The sequence below is a fragment of the Daphnia magna genome, linkage group LG6, assembly GCF_020631705.1.
Source record: "Daphnia magna isolate NIES linkage group LG6, ASM2063170v1.1, whole genome shotgun sequence".
Taxonomy (NCBI): domain Eukaryota; kingdom Metazoa; phylum Arthropoda; class Branchiopoda; order Diplostraca; family Daphniidae; genus Daphnia; species Daphnia magna.
In genome coordinates this window covers 8942137-8967297 of record NC_059187.1, presented here as the reverse complement: position 1 = coordinate 8967297, position 25161 = coordinate 8942137, and the positions used below count along the sequence as shown (strand labels likewise).

Below are 25161 nucleotides of genomic sequence, written 5' to 3'. Positions count from 1 at the left end.
TATTTTCACAGATAGTGATCGCTCGATAAAGTTTTTGACGGACGTGATAATTAGTGGATCCGTGCTGTCGGCTTTGAATTTGCCTTATTTGATAAATGCTTTACGTACATTGATAATTCATAAAGTATATTTAGATAGCTAAATCTTTAACCCAAGAAAGGGTTTGCTACATCTTCCGCTAGAAAAGAGAACATTATTGATAAAATAGGTAAACGATTCTAACAATTTTCTTAATATTAATAAACTTGTAGTCTAGTTACAGGATTTCTGAATGGTCACAAGATATCGTGACGTCTCCATTAGCAGCTGATTTCTGGTAATGAAGAAATTTTATAAGGATTTTAACTAATAAATTCCGATATCTGATTGTATTTTGCACAGTTTTCTTATTGGAGGTGTCATCGTCATTTTTAATAGGCCAATTTATATTCTTCTTTGTGGGAAGGTTATCCCAAGGCAAACGGTGCTTTGTCATTTGTCGCCAGGTAATAGATGCCTCGAGCTCTGCAGATTGAAAAGTCGTAACACAAATTATTAAATTTCGCCTCTATGTAGATTGTTATAAAAGTGCCATAAGCGTAAAGAAATTACGAAGACGGTGTAGGATCACCCATAAGGACGGCTACGTTATCGGAGCATAATCCTGCTTCAAAGTCCGCTTGTGTTTCGCATTCGACAGCACGAAAACCGACATCACTGTTAATGGACTCAACAAAGTAAGTCACCACCCTTGCGTGATCACAGGCACCTCTTTCTTGTCCTGTGCCAAGGCAAAACAAAAGCAAAAAAAAAAACAAAAAACAGCTGCTATTGTAACGGTAATCACAAAGTGCTTATTTGTCTACTACCTGTTGATTTGATATGGTTGGCCGTGCAGCCAGGTTGGAACTGGCCACCATTAGGATAGAAGTCAACATGCCCAATTGGGGGTAAGAAACCTTGCTGATCGTGCAACAGAGTACCACCGTTTGTATGAATTATGTCGACAAAATCACCGTCCGTCGTGTCCAATCGCGTATCCGTTTCATTGAGGGAGAATAACGGTCCTGCTGGATCCAAACCTGCAATGGGTCAGTATTGCAGTATTCATTTTAACCTGTTACGATAACTAAAACTAAACGTTTACCAGTTATACGAGGAATTCTTCCTAGAGTCACCGCGGCTCCAGCTCCTCCAACGACATGAGCTCCAAGGCTGTGACCCATCAAGTGAATGGACTCGAAAGGAGCTCCTGTGTTCCCGACAAGGAAGTCGATGAACTGGCTATTGCACAACGGTATGAATCATGCATGTTTTTAACTGTTTATTTGCTATATTGATTTAATATTTTATGTAATGACCCTGTATGTACTGCTGCTCTTGGTACGTCGCGTTCAACAATTATGGGGTATTCGATACCCGATGCTAATACGGACCAATCAATGGCAATAAAATTGCAATCTTCGCGTTGTAGGTAAGCTGTCAAAAGAAGTTATCCTTAAGCCGACGAAATTTAAATAAACTACATGTACATTATGTGTTTACCATCTCTGCTAGAATAGGCAGCACCCGGGCCATCGTGCAATCCATGAGCAAAGAACTTGGTTGGTAGTGATGGATCATAGAAAGACTGCTCCAGTGCTTGCAAGTTATCTAATTCAAGGATTTGAGCCTGCGTTGGATTAAACCTTAATTTCATGAAACACAATCAACGTTGACTTGGTAGGTTTTCATGACGTCAGAAATAATTATGTCTTACCGTGTGAATAGCTCAAAAACCACTGTACTGACGTTAGGAGCCGCTCTTGCAGCATTGGAGCCAAAAGGCGCTATTTAAGACATAGGTGATTAAACTAAAAAATTACCTTAAAAAAAAAACTATTTCTGTAATACTTATAACATAGCACCAAATAGGAAGCAACAGAAAAGCTAAAGATGTAATCACCAATCGAAACACGATCATGTTCGTTTTGTATTTTCTTCTCGTGACACAAGATTGACAACACTAACTCGACACCAGCTCCACTGGTGGACATATTTTATAGCCTTGACTGTGCACATGGTTTGGTTATCATTGTAGGTATCACGTCTTAAATATCGTTCGTTTATACGCAGTTAATCCTAAATGATTGACAGCTGATGGACAGTAACTTAGATAATCTTTTTATTTGTAGAGTTCAGTGTCTCTTATTTATTCTATAAAATATTGGTAATAATTTTATTAGTTCATAAAGGATGTTAAAATTCTGCCAAGAACAACCCGAAAGGTACTGATCCACTACACCATCTATCCTTTTGCATAAGGTGATGCGTCGTTGGTGGTTAGGTAAAATGCGCCAGTAGCTCTTGAAAATTTCAAAAATATTGTCAATTTCTCACATAGTATGTTTTATTCTGTAAATACTATCAAACGAGTAAAAGACTTATTGAATCATTACGTTTCCGGAACGTATTCCCCCATCAAAACGGATTCATTTTCATTGCAGGCGCCGGATAAGAATGTGTCCCAGGAGTCACAACGGACGGCACGGAATCCCACCTCGCTTGTAATGGATTCGGTGAAGTAATCAACAGCTCGGCAATGAGAGCAGCACGCTATGAATTATTCAAGATTGTAATCACTTGATTTATCGCATCCCAAGATAACTTTTCGTACTTGTGACGCCTTCGCATCCTGGCTGGACGAGCCCACCATTAGGGAAGAAGTCGATATGACCGATCGGAACCGTAAATCTACCCTCCGTGTGGATAATGTCAACAAAATTAGCGTCACTCACGTCCAGCCTTTCATCAACATCATCAAGAGGGAAGAACTCGTCTGTGTGAGAAGGATCTAATCCTGCAGAAAAATCCACGAAGTTCCAGCTGCCTCTCTTTCTAGGGTAAGTGTGATTTTACCTGTAATCCTGGCCACTCTTCCTCCAGATGCTATTGCGGCTCCTGCGAATCCAACTACATGCGCTCCAAAACTATACTGGGAATGGTTATTAAGTAACATCAGTTTGAAGCCTGGAATTTTTTTGTACCGTGAGGGACGTACCTATGTCCAGTGAGATGAAAATCGTCTAACATGGCTCCATGTGAAACGAGAAAATTTATAAACTGTCCGGTAAGTGTGCCAGCTAGAGGTACGTAATTGGTGGCAACGTATGAGTAATTTCCAGTAGCCATAGTGGACCAATCGACAGCAATAAAATTGCAGTCTTGTTTCTCCAAATACCCTTGAAATGATAACGGCATTTCATTTTATAATTTTAATAGCACAAAATTTTGGTGCAATGAGAATACCGTTTTTCGTGGGGTAGCTGTATGTAGGTGAGCTGTTCAGTCCATGAGCAAAGAGCTTGGTCTCCAAGCTTTTATTGTAATTGGATTGAAAAAGTAATGTAGTGTCGTCCAGCTCTAGTATTTGGGGTTCATTTGAGTTTTTTCTGTTTACAGCTCTCTCAATAAGGCAGAAAATGTATTAACTGTTCTGTTTTCTTTACATACCTGGTGAATAACTGAAAGGAAATTTCCTCTACCAGTTCTTCTGTCGTTCCTGTTTTCAATTTTTGAGATATGTGTACTTGTGTCAACAGTGATACTTTGTAAACAAAATAGAAAAATGAATGCATTAACTCACCAAAATGGATGCAAGACAGCTGCATCAGCAAGATTAATGTGTAGGCACCAAAAAGCTTCTTTGGAAACATTTTATTTATCTATTTATGTTTTTACCTTCCAGTTGGGGGCTGGGAGCTTTACAGTGAAGAAAGTTATATTTATGTGTGGATAACTTGGTTATAAACTGAAACTTTGAAACAGTTCCATTGGAAGGTCTCTACATTGTAAAAATGGAATAGCAACTTATCAGTAGAGACAAGAGTGTTGATTGATGCATGGCGTCCTGATAACAACAATCTGAAGGTGAAAATGATGTGGGAAAAAAATAATAATTGCCAGAAATTTCAAAAAAGAATTAAATTAAAAAAGAATACCTAGAAATTATTCTGTGATTCTGCATGATAGATTTAACTTCATCTTCCTAAGTTTCCCGATAGGGATTGTACCCAAAGCTATATGCTAACATAAGTAATTCTGGACTAATCTCAGTATTCAAGGATCATAGCTCTGTGGTAGAACGTTGGTTAATGGATCCAAAGGTCTCGTGTTCGTACCCCGGCTGAAGGATAATAAATTGAAAGAAAACGTATATTGTTATTTCATTGTGTTTCTAATAGATGAATTTATATGTTAATAATAAATTATCTTGAATCACGCTACAAAAATTATTCTAAGTCCAAATTTGTTGAACTGAATTAACAAGAAAATATAAAAAATTTGTTTATGTGACACATAGCTCAGTGGTAGAGCATCGGAGCGGTATCCAGAAGCATTCGGGTTCGATTCCCAAAAGTGTCAAGTTATATTCTGATATAAAATATTCTACTAATGGTGCTATTGGTCGCAGACATTTCAAGTGATATGAAGAACGTAAACTTTAACATCATGATGAGGAAACGTATTGAACTTATTGTTTGTTAATATTAAACAATTTAAAAAATTTCAATTATTCTTCATCCAGTACATCATTGTCACAGAATGCCTTTCACCTAACTGAGGTTCGAACCCAAGGTATAGAGTGTTCCATTCCATCGCTCTACCATTGAGCTATGAGAGATATTGTTACGAAATCCAAGTCTTCAAGACATTAATGTAACTGTGTAAAGTTGTACATAGGGGATCAAATACCATTGGGGGGGATATAGGGGGGGTTGCCAGGAAGGTATCGCATCCGACTAGCAACTCCAAGGTCCGTGGTTCAACTCCACGCAGGTTCACGATGTCCTGGGGTTCCAACCTTCCCAGGGGTCTACCTTCCCAGGAGCCAGTCGGGTCGAGAAACTTTCCCCATTACGAAGTAATGGGACGGATATTTTGGCAATGTTTAATATAATACCCAATAACAAATTTTAATAAATTGCTTATTTCTGTTTATCGACGTGACTGCGTATTTATTACTTGAACGCTTTGCAATGGACTTTAACCATTGCCATCCTCTGCCGAGAGATCTCACACAATTTCATTATCAATATTAAGTGTGTGTAAGATTGAAATATATATTCAATCAAGTGAAACTATTTAGTATTTTTTCGACTCGTTTGGGATTTGAACCTTAAACTTTCGGCGTACTGGGCCAATGCTCTACCAATGCGCCAGAATTCATGTTCATGAAGTGTCTATATTTTCAGGTTAATTAAGTTCAACAAATTTGGACTTAGAATAATTTTTGTAGCGTGATTCAAGATAAAGTAGTATTAGCATGTATATCTATCTAATAGAAATAACATCATAGGGCTTATATACTTACTATAATCGGGGATTTGAACCCGAGACCTCTAGATCCGTTAACCAACGTTCTACCACTGAGCTGTGATCCTTGAATATAAACTATTCAGGTTAACATATATTTTTGCGAGCCTATAAAAATTTCATTTTTTTCTTGCCTTCTAATATTAGTGTAAAATTATTTGTAACTCATAGCTCAACGGTTGAGCATCGGCAATGTACGCCGAAAGTTTAGGGATCGATACCCGAAAGAGTTGAATTAAAATAAGGGAAAGTATTCCAATACATTTGATAAACCGATATAAGTGATAGCATAACCTATCACAAGCGAAATACCAATTCCACTATTAGAATTTCATTAGAGGTAATTCAAAGGCACTCCGGGATTCTTAGTACAAGGACTGCACATCAGTGGCCATCTCAGCAGTGTTGAGGGTCCAATGCTCAAAAGAAACAAGTGCTAATGTTAGAAATGAATAGAATGTAAATACAAAGAATGTATGAATGATAAGTTTTTCAAAATTAATGTAAAATAAAATTTGTATTAACAATTCTCCACATAATGAAATATTTTGCAACTTTTAAAAGGTTAAATAACCATTTCAAAAATTGCTGTCAACCAAGGCAGGGGGAGACACTGCCTCAATTGACTCACCGGGGAGATTACCCAGTGCTTGGCTAAGAGAAGCCGGAAGAAGAGCTGAAGATTTGGAACATTTTTACAGGAGCGATTAACCTTTAATTCGGATTTGTGGGTAGCGACATAGCCCTCCATAAGCATTTCATCGAACTATGAGGACCCCCACGTCCCCTTTCCGGCCAGAGCCCTCCAAACCTCGATATATGTTGTTTTTATATATACCGTACAGTAGGGGCATGACCCCCTACGGGCTTATTACGAGTCAAGGGGAAACGGGGCCACAGAAAAGAAGGGAGCCCAGATATGCACTTCAATTTATCTTTAATAAAATACCGTAACGTGAGAACATTAATAAATCATGGATATTTCCAATCGCGCTTCCAATTATCATGCATTGTTTTGGCACCCAGCATCAGTCAAAATCCTATCCTAATTCAGTGTGATTTGTAATCTACATTGAAGAAAAAAACACGAGTTAGTATTAAATTTTTTCTGATACACCTACCTAATACAGTGAAATCCTTTTGGCATTTTTCTTACGATTTAATCAATCGTATCAAATATTTAAAAGTTCTCCAATAAAGCCAACCTGCTAAATGTAGTTGGTTCTAGAAAAGAAAGATTGTGTCAGTACAACTATCTGATATGAGATGTTGGGCAATCTTCCAACCTCATTATACTACCCTGGCCAGCCTGTACTGTTGATAGCAAGAACACCCTAATGTATGCAAGAAAAACATTTGAAATTTTTAGAATAATACAGCTCTTTTTTTACGTTTTGCAAATTGGCACGAAAATTTTTGGAAGTAACAGGAAGTAGCCAATATCTCCGGAAATAGTGATCCCATAACAAAACCAGTGAGATTTCCGTGATCCTTATCAAATTTGGGGTTGGAATGACGTGTTTTTAGCCAAAAGTCGGATTTGACCAAAATCGCGATTTTTCATGAAAATTATCGATTTTTGACGATTTTCGGGTATTTTGAGCTGACCCATGGAATCGACCCCAAATTTGACGAGGATCATGAAAATTTGAATCTTTTTTCTGATAGACCTACAAATAAGGAGTTATTTGACATTTTAAAACCGTAATATAACAGTACTTGTCAAAACTTTTGATTCGGGTCTTACTGGTATGTAGTATCTGGCTGGATGCAGCTAGACTGCGCAGTGCGCAAAGCTATTTCAATGGTTCGTCTGCTCACGAACTGTCGCCAATGCATGAATGAAAATTCCATGAGGAATTACAGTTTCATATTTTAATAACCCTCCACTTATCCATCTATTGGTGTTCTTCATGGTTTAACCAATAAGTATCATCAATCAATCCCCCTGAGAAATAAAGAACAGCTCTGGGTTTAAGAATAAAGATTGGGTGCCACTGCTAAACGCCACCTGACAGTTCCAAGCACAGATTCATTGGGCAAAGCAAACGAAAGAGTCCATTCTTAAAACCGTCACGTGACGCTTCTCCTTGCAGTACCTTTTCCGCTTACCAAAGACGCCAGATATGTTCTTTACTTTTAGAAGCCTACGTACCCTTTCCTACAGTCATACTTTATGGTGCCACTCTGAATAGATCTTAACAATTTGCGAACATATACCACATTTTCTGAATGTTCAATTTCAATTTTTTCACTTACTTCCATTGTATAGAATATGCATCCAACACTAGTTTCAGCAAGCAGACTCATGCCCACATGAAACGTTCATCGAGCAGATATACTTCGTCGAAATATTCCGTTACCATAAAAAGACTTAAGTAAAAAAACTGCCGTACCTTCCGGATTCGTTTGACTCGATATTATACTAAAATTCTGCGAATGAAAAATAACTTCATTAAAATATTTTTCGATTGAAAACAAAAAATAGGGGAATACTTAAGTTCATGTTTGGAGTCGATCCAAAGCGATTTTAAGAAATCGTATCCATATTTGTATTTAAAGCTTGATTTAATTGAACTTAATTTACCAGATCTTCGTGGGCATAAGGAGATGCAGCTTTAATGTTATCAAGAGCTCCTCGAAAATTCATAGGACGATCTGTGACTTTCATGGAGGTGAGGTCCAAACCATCTCCTACATAAACAAACTGAATCATCTCATCGGTGGAATGTCTTGCACTCGAGTCAGTTTGACTTAACTTGATGATTTTCGGTGCCAAGGCTGGCCTTGACCCAGTTGGTGGCGCTCTTAGACCAGCTATCGAATCGTGTTGGTAACAAAGATTTCCAAGGACTGTACAAATCGTCGCCTATCGTATACCTTTGGAACTTTTGTACATGACTAATGGATGATACTTGGATACAGTTCTTTTTTCAAAAATTTGTCCTGCGTGGTCTAGAAATCCAGAAAGTTCTACTCATGCATCAGCAGTTTAAAAGACATATAGGAACACACAATACAGTACCAAATTTTAATATTTCTTACTCTAATGATTCTTCTTCATTGCCATCAGAAAGGTAAGGCAGCTGACTGAGAAGACAAATATATTAAACACACTTTGCTAAACATTATTCAAAGGCCTGGTTACCATTGTCCTGCTTTCTTTCAGCATTGTTTTGCCCAATAAAAAAAATGTTCAATTGAAATTAGGAAACCAAACAAACTCTGTGAAAATGCATTACCATGTGTAACATCCCCACTATTGATAGAGAATCCTTGTTCCATCATGTAATAAGAAGCTACATGGCAGTTGCCACAAAGCCTGGATGGAAAAATCCTATCCATCAGATTGATATTTATGGGGTGTTAGTGTACCATTTTTCTGACAATCATTTCCTACTGCATAGGTGATTGAGAATAATCAAACCTGTGCAAACTTTGTGACAACTTGAATATTGGCTCACTGTATTTGCTGATGGCTTTCAATCCGGAGCTGATTTTTGCTCGCAGATGTGATTATCTATTTGAAGGATTAGAATTTTAATTGATGAGACGTACAGGATGTCGTATAAATTTATAGAATAGACGATACCATATTATGATGAGTTGCTAGGATTCTGCCTCGGACATCTCACACCGGCACGCCCAACAGACAGTCAGCTGTTCTGCTGTTGCCAATCAAAGGTTGACAACTTGACATAACCATAACTAGTTAACCAATCCACATCTGCCAAATTTAGAAATCATCGTCCTTCTGTTTGCGGACAAACGAAAACATGAAAACAACAAAAATTCGATTTCGATCGTGGGTTTTGTTCTTGTCTGTCCCGTACGAAATAGTTAGGTAAAATCTATTGCCCCGTGGTTTCCAAGGGGCAATAGATTTAACATCAATGTAGGTTTAACGTCAATATGGTACTTTTGGTGGACTTTTGCCAGAAATATAAAAGTGGGAAGGTTCCAAAATTTTCTTGATTTCGAAAACTCTATGATACAGTTTTCGAAAATTACGTATAAACGAATGAGAGCAAATACAAGTTTCGGTTTCGTAATTATTTCTTTGTTTAACAGGATACCGCAATTATTCACCGATTACCAACAGGACCTCGAAAAACTGAATCAAGACGTGTTTTTGTTGTTATTTCCTTTGTTGCCATAATGGGGTAAAAAATAATTTGTCGGTTTGAGATCTGTGGTTTTCTGAAGACTACGCCCGCACATACTATATGTACTTCAAGAACTATGTAAAAGCCAGTCACATCCAAGAACATAGACGTGAAAACCTCTTTTCTTGTAGTCTTGTCAGGTTTTCTCTCTTTTAACTAGAACACGTACGCAAGAGTGTTAGTTTAGTGCAATAGACGAAAAATGGGTCTGGACTGCTGCTGCAAATTCCTCAAATGCATCGTTTTTCTCATCAACATTCTAATAACTGTAAGGGATTCTCTTATTATTTATACGTTTAAGTGGAATTGAACGAAACACTGTCAGGGCAAGCTAACATTTGAATAGCTAATAACGAAACACGCTCGAAAATCCACCTTATCATTAAATATTTAACGTTCAAACTTTTACATTACCTTTAATTGTATCACGGGTCATCTAGTTTGTAGGAATCGCAGTGTTGGCTCTTGCAGCGTTGGCGCTTATTAACAGCAACGGTTTAGATCCCACAAAGGACGATTACACCATGTTGTTCAAGATTTGTGTTACCGTCATCGTCATGGGCAGCTTACTGACAATCGTTGGTTTCATCGGGTGTTGCGGGGCCGCTTTCGAGAATCAATGTCTTCTAGGAACAGTAAAAAAACAAACAAAAACATTACAGTACATAATTAGAGAAAAAAAATCCATTGGACTTTAATCTTGCCTTTCTAATAGTTCGTCTGTTTGATGATCGCTGCCTTGGCATTGGATGTAGCAGCAGCCATCGTAGTTGATAGTCACACCACAGCGATCATCACCGAGAGCGAAGGCGTCGTCAAAAGCTTTTTTTCGGATCTGGCTGCAAACAAGGAGAGAGCCGACTTGTTTCAACTGAGTTTTAAGTGCTGTGGTGTTGAAAGCTATAGGGACTGGACAAAGGCAAAATTAAGTATTCCAGTCTCTTGCTGTAAATCTGAAGACAACAATTGCAATTCCGCGGCTCCTATTTTAGGGGTTTTAACTTCACCAGACTTGTTTGCAGAGGTAGGTCTCTTTGCTTGATTAAATCGTGGTTGTTGCAAGGTGATACATGCTAACAAACTTCTACATATCTACAGGGCTGCGTTTCGGTCATGAAAACAAGGATATCGACTATCCTTGAAAATTCACCAACAGTGCTAGCCATTGTCGGAATCATAGAAGCATTTGCTATGATCACTTCTCTAGGTCTCTGCTGCCATATTAGAAAAGCTGGTTATTAATTTTGAAAATTAAGCATAGTTGATTTGTTTTTTTTTTTAAGTTACCTGTATCGTATGCATACCATTATCACATTCCTGTCAATCCGACATTTCGTAATGCAAAATTATGATTCCATCGTAATAAATGTTAATTTTTTTTTCGTTTTCTAATTCTGTAACTCAAACACTGGCAGAACTCAAGTTGATTTTTCACTTGTAATCAAGTGATTAATGGCATATTTCCTGTAGATATAAAAGTACTATTAAATTGCATAGGTTGTTAACTTGTTTGTCAAAGACGTTAGAAATTATTTTCCGGTATTTGAAATGACACCGCACGCAGTACAAATGCGGTTGTATCGCATGGGAGTGTCATATCCTTGTTCGATACTTTGTGCTTGCGGTGGAAATCCCACCAATAAATCCGGCTTTTTGTTATCGAATACACAAGAAAAATGATTTTTTTTAAACCAGCGCACATTTCTGAACAACTCACCAGGGACAGGAAACCCATCCCGTTGAAATAATGGTCGATCATGTATGTGTATTGACGTTAATACGTAAGAGACAGAAAAAAAGAATTATAGCCTACACGGTATTAAATCGATAACGATGATGACGCCTGAAGGGGGAGACACATAAACTGACAAGTCTTACCGTCAGTTGAGCAAAATATGCAACCGTAAGTTTGTACTATACCGTATTAAAGTGCACCAATAAAGTTATATTAGCAACCGATCGCCTTCGTGGAGTGCCAAATGGAGAAAGTGGTGCAATCTAGCAGAGTATGTATGTTGTACGACAAAATGTTAAAACATGTAAGGCGGGATCACACGTACGTACACTAATCTCTTTAGTTATTTGCGCCCTTAGCGATTCTCATGTGTAACTTTCCTAGTTGAGAGAAAATTGTGTTTTTTTTGTGGAGGAAGATAGAGAGGAGTCACGTTACTCGAGTAAAATCAGGAACATATTCGATGGAACCTGAGACACGTAATCGTCGGTCATTTGAAGATACTCTTTTCAAAAAGGGAAGAATCACGAAAATTCGGTCCACTGGTGAACCTTTTGACACGGAACAAAGCTTTTGGAGGCTTGTTTTGTCAGCACATGCAAAAGATGTGGACCATGTGAGAAAAAAAGGGAGAAAAAAGAGAGAGGAGATAGCATAATCATAATAAATGAGCTAAGCTCAACTGGCCTTAAGAACGGATCGAAGGTCCTCTGGGAGACTTTGTAAGACTGTGTCCAATTGCCCTTGTAGATGTAATCGTGTTTGAGGGCTTACTGGAAGTGTCTCCTCGGCCAGCGTCACATTGAGCTTCTCTCGGAGACGTAGCACCATGTCTACTACTTCGACTTCACGTTTCCCTTGAAGCCATGATGTTATGTCCTGATATTTGTGAGAGAATAGCTTTCAGCATTTTTCCTACAATGAATTTCACGGTCAACATTTTTACCGATTGGCTGAGGGCATCCATTTGAAGGGCACGCAATTTATTATTAGCTTCCTGATGGCGCTGTTGTGACCACGATTCGAAGTTTGGCGTCCGCAAAAAGCGGCGGTATAATCCTGTCCAATCGCCTTTAACCCCTGTGGTCAGCTGTGGGCCACAATGTTCGACGCTGGCTAAAAATTCTTCAGCTTTGAAAGGACTTAGACCAGGAACCGCCTAAAGTCACAACATAAAAAGCAAAAGCTATTTGTAAACGATATTCTGTAAACGATCCATTGAATTCTGGTAGATTGCAAACCTTATAAGGTGAGATGGATTTTTGTAAAGGCATCAGCCGGGCAAAGTACCTCTCCAACGGAATGATAAAGCTCTGCGTTAGCTCAAGGAAATGGCGACGCATCAAGGCCGACTGGACCTGATTAGGGCGCCGTGTTTGTGCCCCTTTGGCGATTAGCTTCAACAGCGCCTTGTCTCGTGTCAAATGAGACTTGTATGAAGTGTACACGCCTGGCTTGCACTCTGACATTTTACTGGAACTCGATACATTCGATTTGGTAGCACGAATCTTCAGTCCTGCACTACCTGAAGGACACACAATTATTTGGATCAGATAGTTTTAGTAACGGTCTTGGAAAATGATTATAACTTACTACTCAGAATATCTCCGCCAATGCGGATAATATGTGGCCAATGCTGCAATGCCTTGGCAAAAAAGGGATTGGTGACGCCTAACAGAACAGATGGCGGAGGATCGGACGGACGCCCAGTGTACTCTTTGAACTCAGAGTCGTGTATGGTAAAGAAGGGTCGATAATCTAGGCAGTACTGAAGCGGGTGGATAAGACTGTTTGTTCATGAAAAGAAAATGTGAAGGTATGTTCGAGCGATAAGCAAAATGTAAAATTCATTTACTTGACGAGAGCTTGGACGACGTGGGAGCAAATGGAAGGACTAGTTGCCATGACCACTAGCGGCTCCCCACAGAGGAGCAGTTCCCAGAGCATTTGAAGATGCGGGAGTAACGGAGCCAAAGCCGAATAGAGGTCGACATCGGTTGCTATGAGGCAGCGCCTCCGTAACAGCGAATTAGAAGACGTTTTTGAAGGAGAGGCCGTAAGACTGGTGGAAAATGACGGACTAGCGGCTGCCGAGAAACTGGGAATCCTTACCTATTTCCACGACGACAAAGAAGAAGAGGAGTTATCAAAAGTGAAGAGATGAACTATAACTTTAGAGCTCTTACTTGGAAAAGGGTCCCTAATAGAGGCAAATTCAACACTATGCCAGGTACGGGACGAGGCCATTGGTCGATCTCTTTAGCACTGATTTCTAGGCAGATGCTCCCTTTATCAAAGAATTCGGGTGCTATTACAGCCATCAACTCTTGAAACAATTCCACGAAGGGCAAACGGGTCACAATTACCAATGACTGTTCAATGAATTTTAAGAATTAGACTTCAAGTTTACAAGAGATTTCACAATGGCATCACTACCTTTTGAAAATAACCTCTACGCAAGTTTTTGTCTTTGACTTGACGGAAGTACGCGAAACCCCACCAATAAGATGAATCTGTTCTGAAAGCAGGTGGGCACAGCTGATTGTACCTGGCAATGTTATTGTAAACAAATTTAGATTGGTTGATGGATTAATCAATCTAATTCATTTTTTGCTGGGCATGCCTTGAATGAGCTTTGGGAATCGGATTTGAAAGATCCATTTGGGAACTTCCATTGTTCCCATCTACATTGGCAGAGCTTTGTCTTATTCGAAAATGAAATTGTGTATCTCCCTATTTTAAAAAATGACAATGAAAAGATCAATAGCAAAGAATGCTGCAACATTAATAAATTATTTACCATGCAACCAGAGTTGGAATCTGGAAAGGCCAGGTAGCATATGCTTGTCTTATCTTGTTCAGACAGAGTCACATGACTGGGGTAGATTTCCTAGTTCGGGAAAGACAGAGATGTGATGAAAGGAGGAAACACTCTTTTGCTGTGAAAAATAGAGATACCTCTATCATTTGACCTATTTCAAGATCAAATGTCACAACACAGAAACAGTGTATCCAATCTGCCAGACGTTCCCAAGGCAAGAGAGAGGTGTTAAGACTGCTATTGTCACAGGTATTGCTGTAAAGATCAGAGTTGTCAGTCAAGAGAGACGATGCCTCCCGCTGAAAATACGAGTCAACGAATTGGAGTCCATCAGCTCCACTTGACGATAGAATTTTCATGTGGTCAACTTCTTCGACGTCCGACAGAAAGGAAGTGTCGGAGTCGCTGTTTTCGAGCTCTACTTTATTGTTTTCGGCAGGTGTAGCCATCGTTGACGAAGGCTACGCACGTGAGTGAGCCAACAAATTACGGAAATGCGGGAAGATAATTGGACGACATTGGACTTAAAAGACTTTCAGGGTTTCTTTACTCTTTTTCCTATTAAAAAAACAAAACAAAACAAATGTATGTCAGTCTGTCAGTGTGTTTCTGCGGGTTAAAACGTGGAGATGTGGGCAAAACTTGGTTAAAAGGCGGGAATTAGAAAAAAAATTTCTTTCACCTTGGCAGTGCCATCTGTTAGTCGTCGTAAAAATTTTTAAAATTCCAGTTTAAGAAATCCGTAGATTCTAAATAAGAAAGAATAGCGCACTCCTTTTCGTCTTTCTTCTTGTTGCAACGATACCCTGTAAAAAATTGCGAAATTATTCTTTGGTACTTTCAAGATAAAGTTCTAAAAAAAAAACACGCAACACGTTCAGTGAAAAGAAGAATAGTGACAGGACACATAAATATTGCTGAGCGATTCGTGAATCCAGCACACCTGTGATACTTGTCCTTAAAATAGCAATGACGTCGTCATTGCAGAGACGAACTGGAAATACTTATGTATTGGAGTTTCTTTACGTCTTGTATTTCACAGGGATACCCGCAATTGACAAGGGCCACAGCCATCATTTGGCCCCCGACGACTCACATCCATAGTAATTACGGCATGAAAACCCACATACATACTGTATATGGACAGTGTTCCATCGATGGACAGATGTAGGCACTGATTGATTTTATTCCATCGCAATAGGGAACAATGATGATCGATTGATTTTATGCAAGAGAAAGGCAGATTATATTGAATCGGGAACGATGGGGAACACAAGAATCGTATAGTCACGAGCTCACATCAGCTGGTAACTAAATGAATGAATTAAATATCTATACTAAAAAAAAAAAAAAACAGAAAAACTAAAACAAGTGATGTCATTCCTTGCTATGAAAGACATGAACACGCAGCGCTGACCTTTCTCTCTTTTCATATCATGCTGATAGCTTACGGCTTGGTTTGATTCAACTTTTGTGATGGGTGAGATCATGTGTGAAATGAAATTCACGCGAACACGTGTTTTTTCTTTTTTTTTGTTATTGTCCTTTCCACTCCCTCCGCACGTCTGCTCTCATCTACCTGGGATATGCACACCATACAAAGTGAATTCTGGCTACGGTACAGCTACGCATTTTTAAATATTTGCTCGTTTCCGACACGTCCCATCAGCCGATCAGCAGGGAATCCACTTCACGGCATTCATCCAGCAGCGCACCTTGACATATTATTTCTCTGGCTTCATTTCGCTCGATAATAACTAGCTGCCCTACCTCTTCCGACTTGCTTTTTTTTTTCTTTTGTAGACTATTGCATTATACTGGTAATTCCTAGAGCTACTTTCACCCTTCGGAATCCGACTGTGCCTTCGTAACTCATTGAAAAAACAGCAACTTCAACCTTTTTGGAACATACCTTTGCTGATTTATGTAGAGTGTAATTATAGTCACAGAACACATAAAATTACCTTGACTCCGCTACCACACATTCAAAAATTGTAAATATAACAAAAGTCAGTTGAGAGCCACTTACAAGGTCGTTATGTCTTTACGTGCTGATTCGTTTTTCAATCACCCGGAAAAAAAAAAAGCGAAAGGGAAACAACAACAACAAAAATCACCCAACCCAAAATAAAAGACTTCAAAAGTATATTCAGAAAAAAAAAAAAAAATTATTCCATTGAACAAAACTGTTGAAAATTCAAGGAGAAAGTTTGTGTTTATACGCCCCAGGCGTATGGCCTCCTACAACTACTACCGGTTAGGCCTAAACATACGCTGGCATCATCATCGTTTTTAGTCTTTCTTAATGTAAAGTGAAAAGCAAAGCAACCCGCCAACAACGACTTCCGACGAGCCCCATTGGTTGGACAGGTGTGTTCACACGAAAACCCCAGTGTACAAAGTTATCAAGTACGACAATAACATAAGGATATGGCTTTGTAATGGAGGTGAAATTAGTTCTAGGTTGCCAACGTCAACCATCCATGTCCAAGAGAAAGTACGTGCCTTCTTTCACCATATAGGAAGCTGATAAATAGGTTAAATCTATTAATAATAATAGGTGCATATTAGACCACACAAGATCCAGTTGTCTGGTTCGCCATTAAGTTTAGCCAAATCAGACAGAAAATCAACGGGGACGGGGAACGACACGTGTGTTCTATTAGTTTCTGCGGATATTGCCGCAATATGATCTTTTGTCAATGGCCAAAATTGGAATTCTTTTTAGCGTTGCGGAGCCCCCAAGTATTACAGATCCAGTTATTTGCTCTGTTCTCCTTTTTCAGAGACAGACCAACAAGACAATGACATCACCCCGACCATTCTACATGTTAATGTTGTACGTGTTCATACGGAAGTAGAGTCATTTATGACGTATATGCTAATCGGTGATGACGACCACCTCTCTAAGAGTTCCATGACGTTGTCGCAGTATGAAGAAATCGGTCACGATTTTCTTTCATTCAAACACGATTTCTTCATAGATGGGGTTCCACACATCCTTACTCGTTATTATAATGGTGCAACAAGTTCAAACCGCTCCCATCAAACTGGCCCGTAAAAAAATGATGCTCTTCCTTTGTCGGCGCTTGTGTAAAAATCAAAATGTGTGGGTGGTTTGAACGGCGGGATTCGAGCGGATGCAAACGTAGTCAGGTTTTTTCCTCTCCTCGTTTCTTTCTTTACTTAATTTCGTGGTGTCACGCAACTGTGAAAGCTCGTACGCCGCCCTGAACGACACACCACCTGAAAACTTTCATCATCTATTCATTAACAATAGACAAGCCAGGTATAGCCTGTATTGCCGTTTATTAATAATAGAAGATAAGCGTCAGTCGGTTAATGTTTGGGTATCATCATTATCGTTTAATTGGCTCAGACAGTGGCAGACTAGCAACCATTATTACACACCAGGCACTGAAAGTATCTCGATCAAAGCTTCGCCTTTTGTATCAAATCTAGCGATGTAAATTGAAAACTTTTCGTTTGTTTAGCAAACTACATACGCGTTTCAATCGCTCGATAATTGCATGCCCGACTGGTGCAGTTGGGCGTGAATGCCTTTGATCAGTCCTCCTTTCCTCCTCCACCCATTTTCTTATATATATAGCTTTAGAAAACACCATCTACATGCAGCTATATAGATGCAAATTGCATTAGCGTGGCTGGCAAATGTCTATACGGATCCTGCCTGTTAAGGATGTCCGGTGTTAAACTTGGGACAACAGCTACACGATGTCTTCCGAATTGGACGGACGGGATTTCAATCACTATTAGATACACAAGTGTCAATAGGTATTGAAAACGGATTGACGTAAGTGGGGTACCTAAATTTTACTTGATCGTTAAAACTCAATAACCACTTCGCGTTGCTTTTAAGCGAAGCGCATTAAACGAACAACTTCAAGAAGTAAATAAAGAATGGAGCCTTCCCTCGCCCATTTGAAACTTGAACCGCAATACTGAAATCGCCATTGATATTTCTCAGGGTTTGACGTTCATATCGAAATGAAAAGACGTAGATGGACACTCCCACACAAGTTCCGGGTCGTGCTCGATCTAAACGACGTTCGATTGTGCCCCTTTTGCAACCAATCAAAATTGTAAAGAAATAATGTACTATAGATGAAACCCCATGAATTGGCAGTTGAGACACTGACGTATATGCAAGAGGTGCTGGTTGGGAAAAAAAAAACAACAAACAAACAACAAGCGCACAAGACAAACAAACATCTGAGCGTTTGGCAGCGCGGGTCTCTATATATCGGCACGTTTGTAAAAGAAAAAGCAGGAGCAGCGCACTGCCTAAACATACACTGCGGAGAGTTGTATGGCGGCTTTTGTTTGTCAATTTTCAACGCAGGCGATCGTCAATATAACTTTTGGAATACGAAAATGTTTCGCTGCTGCCTCAAAGTTGCATCGCTTTCATCCGATCCTATATCGTATTTCATACCAATATTTCAACTCTTTTATGCAGCATATTTTGAACGAGAAAAAAAAGGATCAGGTGCTGCTATCTCCCGAATCGGCCATTTCGTAGTACTCGAGGAAGCACGAAAGAAGCGAAGGAAAAAAAAGGATTTCCTTTGCTTCCTAACGCTCAACATTTAAGCGAGTTGATCTACTATAAACACACGCACGGGAGCAGCCATCTTTAATAAGTTTTAAGCCAAATTGGATAGTCGATATTTGGACAAATGATAGGCGGGATCGACGTCATCCTACTGCTCTCTTTTGTACATCAAAGCGCTCCTTGGACCCTGGCCTCCTCGCTTCAATACACTTTATAATTTTATAGACATGAACCTGCGAAATAATCATTCTAACGCATTCTTATATGCAAATCAACAAGCAATGGATAAAGGCAAGAAATGAATGACTTGTATAGAGAATAAACTATACAAGTCAATGGGTGCGTCATCATTGGCAATAGTTGGTACGTGGGTGCTGACAAAGAAAAATTTACACAAAAATCGCGTGTGCATTAGCAACACGTATCCATCATGTTTCTTGTTTGGGAAAAGGATTCCCCAGCTCTATACGTACACACGAGTTGACATATAGCTCAACAAGGACATTTAAAAATAAGAGAGTTTAAAAATAAACACTTTTTTTTTTCAATTGGCTAGATCTGCACTGCAGAGGCTGTTTGGTCCCATCTGTTGGCTGTAATATATGCTAATGAATGAAAAGGAGAAGAAAAAAAAAGCGGAACGTTCTCTAAGGCGTCCAATTTCAAATGAAAAGATAGGCGGTACAAGTATAAACGCAGGATCTAGCGCGAATCAGTATTCTCTTGGACGCACAGACTATTGTAAAAAATGTGGGTGTGTGTCTGTGCTATCGGCATAAGAAGAAGCCACTCGGAGCTTGGTAAAAAGTTTTGGCCTAATCACTATCATAGGAATTAAGTGGTACTCTACATTAGGCAATAAGCTACAACCTGCTGTCTAAAGCCGGGAGGATAAATCAATGAAATCAACGCGGAATACTTGAAATGGATGTAAAGGGCTTTCCTTCTTTAACCAGATTTGGCTAGGGGCTTTAGAGATTTCATCAACTGAAAAAATTTTTTTGAAAAATTGATGATGCCTGGTAAACATTAACAAAAAAGATGAGATCATTGGCGAGAAAGTCAAAATAATGCCAGCCCTCCTGTTAACATGTAATGCGTGATTACACCCTCTTCAATTTTTTTTTTCCGACCTTCCTTTCCTTGATCGGATATAAATCTCCTTCCTAAAAAAAGGCATCAAAACTGTCGATGACGTGGCCGAAACCTACGAAATAAACGAAATAGAAAGAAAAAAAAAATCGGATTAGCACATCATCGAAAAGCAGCTGGTGTTGATTAAGCGGTAGCAGCAAAACAAACTTTTGATTGCAAGCGCCTCTAATAAGCTTCTTACTCGTTTACGCATCCGCCGGATTTCGATAGTGCCATTTCTTTTGGGTTTCATGGTTTCCGCGTGCGTGTATCGTAGCATGGAGATAAAGAAAAATCCTCCAACAATTTATGATTATTTTTGTTGTTGTATATCCTCCCACATTCGAAAGAAAAACGACAAGTACTTATGCATATGCATGAAAATATCGCACACAGTGACAGAAACGAAAACGTGAAAGAGAGAGAAAAAGATTTTTCATGCCCGCCTTCTTCCGGCGGCTGAAAACAGGGCTGGGCCCAGGGACGCAACACTAACATCGACCAATCAGACAAGCAGCAGGTTTAACGGCGAAAGAGAGAGAGAGAGAGAGAGAGAGAGAGAGAGCGCGCAGACAGAGACGGAGAGAGAGTCTCTTTTTCGAGGAAGGAATAGACACACAGAGCTAGGGACTGTATAAATCTGATGGGCAAGTCCGCAGGTGCAGGTCATTCGAAAACTGAACACGAAGCTAGCCGCAAGTACGCGCAACACGTTCCAAAAAGGAAAAAAATAGACTTTAAGAGATTTTCAGTTTTAGTTTTCCCCGTGCAATCAATTTGGTTCGGTTTTATTGCGACCGACAAATCCAGCCACTCGGTTAATTATAGATACGAAAAATAGGCTACAAGTATTCAAGCGTCCTATACTGACATTATTGCCAAAATGCGGTTCTATAGTACAGTTTGGTTCGTGATATTAGTGCTCTCGTTTTTGGTTGTCCTGGAAAGTGTTTCTTCATATCCGGCGGTGACCGGGGACGATGCGGAAGAAACCATCGTCTCCAGTCGACCGGCCGTCCGGAAACATTCAAAATCCAAGAAAGAGATCAACAGCCAGAGCAAAAATAAGAAAAATGGACATCACCCTATTCGTCATTCGTCAAGAGGTAAGGTTAATTTCTCTCCCCCTCCCCTTTCTTTTTAGTATTCATTAGTTATTAAAGAAAACAGAGACTTGTCGGGAGTTAGTTAAATTCGAAACGCCCATAGTGATGGATCAGCGATCCGCCAATTGCCCTTCCCATGTAACCTCATCCTCCCATGATCATTTAGTACACAGCGAGCTCGCAGCAGTCCGTCACCTTGATTGGCAAAAAATAGCGTCTCTCGTTGAGGTGCGTGAGCGTTTGACTCACGCACAGCCATTGACTGAATACGGAAAAGACCTTGCCTCGTCTTTCGTTTCTGTATACTTTGCTCATTTTAGAGATATAGTATTTCGCCTTCGCGCTCTTTTCACGTTCAAAATCACAGCGAGGGAATATTCACACACAGGTGAATAATAATAATAGTAGTATACACAACAAACATTGCATGCCCGAGCACACGACAAGATGTGCAAGGCGTTATGTCGACAATGACGTCAATCTCTCCGCTCCTCTTTCTTTTCGCCCATCTTCTTAGATTCGGGTGTAAATGGAGAGGTGCTCTGTTGTTACATTATCGTGACAACCTAAGTGCGCGATAGTCAAATGAGTTGAAATAAATCGTCATGGCAAGTCACCTGTGTATGTCTGTGTGGCACAGATTGCCCAATTTTAAGGTCCAGCAAAATCGAATTTCTTTATTTATCCTAGCATTTTTTTTTCTCTATTTATCGAACAGGATTGAAACAAATGACGGATTACGACTACGCTGCAGTGTCCGAACCGACAGTTTCTTCCGTTTCGCGAAAGCCAATCAGGAAGGACGATCGATCACCTTGGTCACCGAAACATAGTGGCAACAAAAAAACTCCTAACAGGAAGAATAAGACGAACCAAAAGAAAAGAAACGGGACTAAGCAGCAAAAACAACTCAACAAGCGACAAGCCAACGTGATGAGGGCGGCGCGACGTGCCGATGCATTTGACAATAGCGAAGACAACAAAGACGGAACGGACGCTGCTGGACAACAAAATCTCAATCAACTCTTGGGCTTGGGTAAGCCCCGCCCTCTTCTTCCTCCCGCTTCTCAACTCAAGCCTTTCGTTAGCGTAGGTGTGTGCTCACAAAACGAAAACAAAAGCAATAAGTCCCCATTTAAAAAAAAACGGGGGTAAAAAAAAGAAGTAGTAAATTGTCTAGTGTTTCACACATTAGTCACACACCTCGGGGTGGGCGGGCAAATCAAATTGAGGGCATCGGACATGATGTACAATGTACAAAGCAGATTTTACTTTCAGGTCTATAGAGCAGTCGGCCACGAGTTCACGAGGGTTCACATCTCCGATCGTGAAGCTTCGTTTTATTACTTTTCACTATACCCATTGGTACACTAAATGACAAAAATAGCTCCGATTAAATATGAAAGGTCTTTTTTTTTTTACGAGCAAAAGCTAGGTGCATAAATAGATACAGAAGCGATGTGTCCCCAATTTCTATGCTCTCCATTGAAGCCGCATGACGTGCGAGCAATTTATGCGTTCCTAACCTTTGTTTCATTTGTGTTACAATAGGCGTCTTTGGCGATATGAAAAAATTCTTCGATGAACTTCGGAGCAATTTAGATGTGGAGACGGTGGCCGAACAGGCCGCAGCTGCAGTATCTGAACAACAGGACTCGACTGCCCCTAGACTTTCTGATGACGACCTTTCGCAAATTGCAGGTGAGAATCTCACGCTCTGACGGTTTGTCAAGTGCCTACCCTACGTGTCGTGTACAAAATGGGGGCTCTCAAGACGCTTGTTTATCTATATGGGGAGGGGTGGAGGTAGCATTAGATAACGGTAATGCTTATTGAGAGAAAAGTTTCGTTTTAATTGAAAATGCAAAGGTCAAACATGAAAAGCGAGAATGGATAGTTTGCTTATTTGGCAAATCAAATCGGTGTTTTTCTGTTATTCGAAGACAGAGAACCAACTAAATTATTCCCAACTTCAAAGGAAAAACAACTTTCAATGTGCAAAAATGAGAGAGAGAAGTTCATTTCGTTGCTAAATGAAAACCAATCTTGAAACTCGGGATATTCAGCAGATTTAGGAAGGAAACGATAGTTGATGTCAATGAGAAAATCAAATTATTACGAACTTTTATAGCAAAAGTTACATGGATCAATGCCGGGGTAGCACAAATAGCTGACCCCTCGTCTTGAAGAATATATTTAAAGCATTTCCAGAGACTGGCCTTTAAAGCTGCTGCGCAATCGATAAAGCGAAAGATAAAAAATTAAGGTGTTTCCCCACTTTTATCACGTTCTCAAACTTAAACTGAATGCGAAACGGAAGGATTGAAAACATCATTAGTGAAAGGATAAAGAGGGGAGAAAGCGGACTTGAGTTAATCGAATCGATTTAAAGTCAGCGCCATTCTAAATGACGTCAGATTCGAGCCCGGCTATCGTCACGCCATCTGTGGGACAGTGCAAAGAGCGCGCGAGATTTGTTTACGCGTTACCCATGACAACGACGAACTCAATTTCCTATTACCTATTACGATCATCGCATTGCTTTTCAAACAAGAAAAAAATATAAAGCCCAATCTTTACGGAAATATTAATATCTTTGATGGTGTTTAATAGGATTGGAAGACTACGAAGAACTGCCCAACTATCAGGCCCTTCGAACAACAACAGGATCGGAAAGAGGCAATGCATCACCTGTCCAACAACAGCAAAGGCGTTATTCCCGTCTAAAGGGTTTCGTCGCCATGGGAGGACCAGGCTCTGGGCAGTCAGAAACATCACGTCATCATCACAGGAATCATCAGTATGATCCTGCTCTGCTATGGACGGGATTAGGTCGTCGTCGTTGATGAGGGAATTCAAAAACATCCATACACACACAACATACAACACACACACACATCCCCCAAAACGCATTTACAGACAAGTACGCACTATTGAAAAGAGCCAATCTATTTGGCCTGTTCTTCTTTCCTTTAAACTCGATTTCCATTTTTCAATTTCATTCCAAATTCAAATTTATCATTATATATATATATATATATTTATTAATATATATATATATAGTGTAAGTAAGTCTCGGGGTATATACTAGATATGAAAATGAGGGACGGAAGGAACGGCAAGTCAATCAAGTAATTAATGGTGTAATGCCCACGTCTAGCCATCAATGGTAGAAAGCTACGGTAGAGAGCGCCAGTCAAAAGCTTTTCTGTATACAACTTCATGTATGGTCTCCTTCTTTCGTTTACATTTCCAACTTATCTTATATTAGCTTTCAATTCCAATTTCACTGCGTGAAAAAGTACCCTCCGATATTTCAAAGTGATCTTGGTAGGCGATATTACGTAACGTATCATGACAATGATTAGACTAATTCATTTTACATTTGCACATTTCGATTGTTGTTGAACTTCACCTATTTGTCTGTATTTGTGTGTGTCCCGTTCTCATTCGATGTTGTTCATTCAACTCAAGTCAAGGCGATACGAGCTCTACTTAAAAAGAAAATAGGCAGGATCAAATGATTTTATTCCGTTCGTGATCTGATATACTCTTGATTTTAATTTCTTTTTTACGAAACGTTTTTGTGTTTTTTGTCCCAATCGATTTTGTTTGTTTGTTTCCTCGATGTCGATCGATTCTGTAATGTTATCACACGCAGCATTTGATCTCACCACAGACGTAAAGCAAAAAGAAAAAAAAAAAAAAAGATGTCCAGTGTCCATCCCTTTGTAACACTGTACGATGACGAAAAGAGTCAAATTTATCTAACTATACCGGAAATATATGGAGAGCATTCAAACGTTCATTACCTAATCTTTTCTTACTCAATTGAACTCTCAGTACATCTGGACAAACTCAAATTGTCCTGAGAATTACTTCAAAAATTGAATACCGAGACGAATTCAAAACCAGACATCACGAGGCGAACCATGCATCCACTGAATGAATTAACAAGTCGCTTACCTTGAAAATAGATTTCCAGTTAACAGGTTCAATGTCCAGCTCTGAACTGAAGATTCTTCTTGTTGTTTATTTCATGTTTGTGCACGTTAGCCAGTTGGCAGGACTGCAAACACAATGACAAAAAAAGGGGGAACTTTTCAAAACACGTTTCTCTCCATCTCTGCTAGTTGATCGAATGACCACATTTCTTCGATGGTGTAACACTGTTGCACGTCCACCGATTTTCAATTTACATTAAATTCAAACACAAATTATTTTTTTAATAAAAAATAACTTTAAAAAAGAAACTTGAAATTAAATGAGGCTTGATAATAGAGTAGTTT

The 25161-nt window shown here is 39.5% G+C and overlaps 4 protein-coding genes and 1 long non-coding RNA gene across 9 annotated transcripts; 3 read left to right on the top strand and 2 right to left on the bottom strand.

The window, feature by feature from the left end:
• Positions 1-123: 123 nt before the first annotated feature.
• Positions 124-4236, top strand: LOC116925258. 4 transcript variants are annotated; one of them, XR_006648505.1, is made up of 10 exons: positions 124-316; positions 382-485; positions 556-716; positions 878-1070; positions 1130-1276; positions 1542-1701; positions 1776-1823; positions 1884-2305; positions 2466-2542; positions 2622-4236. It is a non-coding gene; the product is annotated as an uncharacterized LOC116925258 (long non-coding RNA). The 4 variants fall into 4 exon arrangements; XR_004395391.2 differs by having other exon boundaries at positions 1884-2542; XR_006648504.1 differs by lacking the exons at positions 2466-2542; positions 2622-4236 and having other exon boundaries at positions 1537-1701; positions 1884-2413.
• Positions 354-2005, bottom strand: LOC116925251 (inactive pancreatic lipase-related protein 1). Its single transcript, XM_045175637.1, has 8 exons — positions 1873-2005; positions 1739-1808; positions 1525-1667; positions 1341-1458; positions 1127-1263; positions 849-1061; positions 592-760; positions 354-504 (listed from the first exon to the last, which is right to left on the bottom strand). Exons 1-8 carry the CDS (start codon positions 1940-1942, stop codon positions 447-449), a joined length of 978 nt encoding a protein of 325 aa, XP_045031572.1. The 5' UTR covers positions 1943-2005; the 3' UTR covers positions 354-446.
• Positions 4237-9582: 5346 nt separating the features above from the next.
• On the top strand, positions 9583-11180 carry LOC116925242 (tetraspanin-3). The gene is made up of 4 exons (XM_032931917.2): positions 9583-9768; positions 9941-10135; positions 10216-10524; positions 10599-11180. The coding sequence occupies exons 1-4, from the start codon at positions 9703-9705 to the stop codon at positions 10740-10742; spliced, it is 714 nt and encodes a 237-aa protein (XP_032787808.1). The 5' UTR covers positions 9583-9702; the 3' UTR covers positions 10743-11180.
• A 65-nt stretch (positions 11181-11245) lies between these two features.
• LOC116925239 (protein DENND6B) lies at positions 11246-25016 on the bottom strand. The gene is made up of 12 exons (XM_032931911.2): positions 24839-25016; positions 14739-14862; positions 14194-14614; positions 14036-14125; positions 13859-13968; positions 13672-13783; positions 13422-13607; positions 13091-13347; positions 12829-13022; positions 12477-12760; positions 12182-12394; positions 11246-12114 (listed from the first exon to the last, which is right to left on the bottom strand). The coding sequence occupies exons 3-12, from the start codon at positions 14503-14505 to the stop codon at positions 11914-11916; spliced, it is 1959 nt and encodes a 652-aa protein (XP_032787802.2). The 5' UTR covers positions 14506-14614; positions 14739-14862; positions 24839-25016; the 3' UTR covers positions 11246-11913.
• On the top strand, positions 20346-24678 carry LOC116925241. Of its 2 annotated transcripts, none has more exons than XM_032931915.2 (4): positions 20346-20872; positions 21591-21965; positions 22424-22573; positions 23486-24678. In XM_032931915.2, the coding sequence occupies exons 1-4, from the start codon at positions 20650-20652 to the stop codon at positions 23716-23718; spliced, it is 981 nt and encodes a 326-aa protein (XP_032787806.1). In that variant the 5' UTR covers positions 20346-20649; the 3' UTR covers positions 23719-24678. The 2 variants fall into 2 exon arrangements, with proteins under 2 accessions (XP_032787806.1, XP_032787807.1); XM_032931916.2 differs by having other exon boundaries at positions 20351-20872; positions 21591-21908.
• Positions 25017-25161: the final 145 nt, after the last annotated feature.

Excerpts from the sequence above, each read along its gene's own strand:
- LOC116925251 (XM_045175637.1), bottom strand. The coding sequence starts at position 1,942 with ATGATCGTGTTTCGATTGGTGATTACATCTTTAGCTTTTCTGTTGCTT. Across the intron at positions 1,668-1,738 it reads GTTTTTGAGCTATTCACACG|GTTTAATCCAACGCAGGCTC; the intron begins GTAAGACATAAT and ends CATGAAATTAAG. Across the intron at positions 1,062-1,126 it reads AAGAATTCCTCGTATAACTG|GTTTGGATCCAGCAGGACCG; the intron begins GTAAACGTTTAG and ends GACCCATTGCAG.
- LOC116925242 (XM_032931917.2), top strand. The coding sequence starts at position 9,703 with ATGGGTCTGGACTGCTGCTGCAAATTCCTCAAATGCATCGTTTTTCTC. Across the intron at positions 10,136-10,215 it reads ATCAATGTCTTCTAGGAACA|TTCGTCTGTTTGATGATCGC; the intron begins GTAAAAAAACAA and ends CCTTTCTAATAG. Across the intron at positions 10,525-10,598 it reads CACCAGACTTGTTTGCAGAG|GGCTGCGTTTCGGTCATGAA; the intron begins GTAGGTCTCTTT and ends ACATATCTACAG.
- LOC116925239 (XM_032931911.2), bottom strand. The coding sequence starts at position 14,505 with ATGGCTACACCTGCCGAAAACAATAAAGTAGAGCTCGAAAACAGCGAC. Across the intron at positions 13,784-13,858 it reads ATTCCCAAAGCTCATTCAAG|GTACAATCAGCTGTGCCCAC; the intron begins GCATGCCCAGCA and ends TAACATTGCCAG. Across the intron at positions 13,608-13,671 it reads GTAGAGGTTATTTTCAAAAG|TCATTGGTAATTGTGACCCG; the intron begins GTAGTGATGCCA and ends TTCATTGAACAG.
- LOC116925241 (XM_032931915.2), top strand. The coding sequence starts at position 20,650 with ATGCGGTTCTATAGTACAGTTTGGTTCGTGATATTAGTGCTCTCGTTT. Across the intron at positions 20,873-21,590 it reads TATTCGTCATTCGTCAAGAG|GATTGAAACAAATGACGGAT; the intron begins GTAAGGTTAATT and ends TTTATCGAACAG. Across the intron at positions 22,574-23,485 it reads CGACCTTTCGCAAATTGCAG|GATTGGAAGACTACGAAGAA; the intron begins GTGAGAATCTCA and ends GGTGTTTAATAG.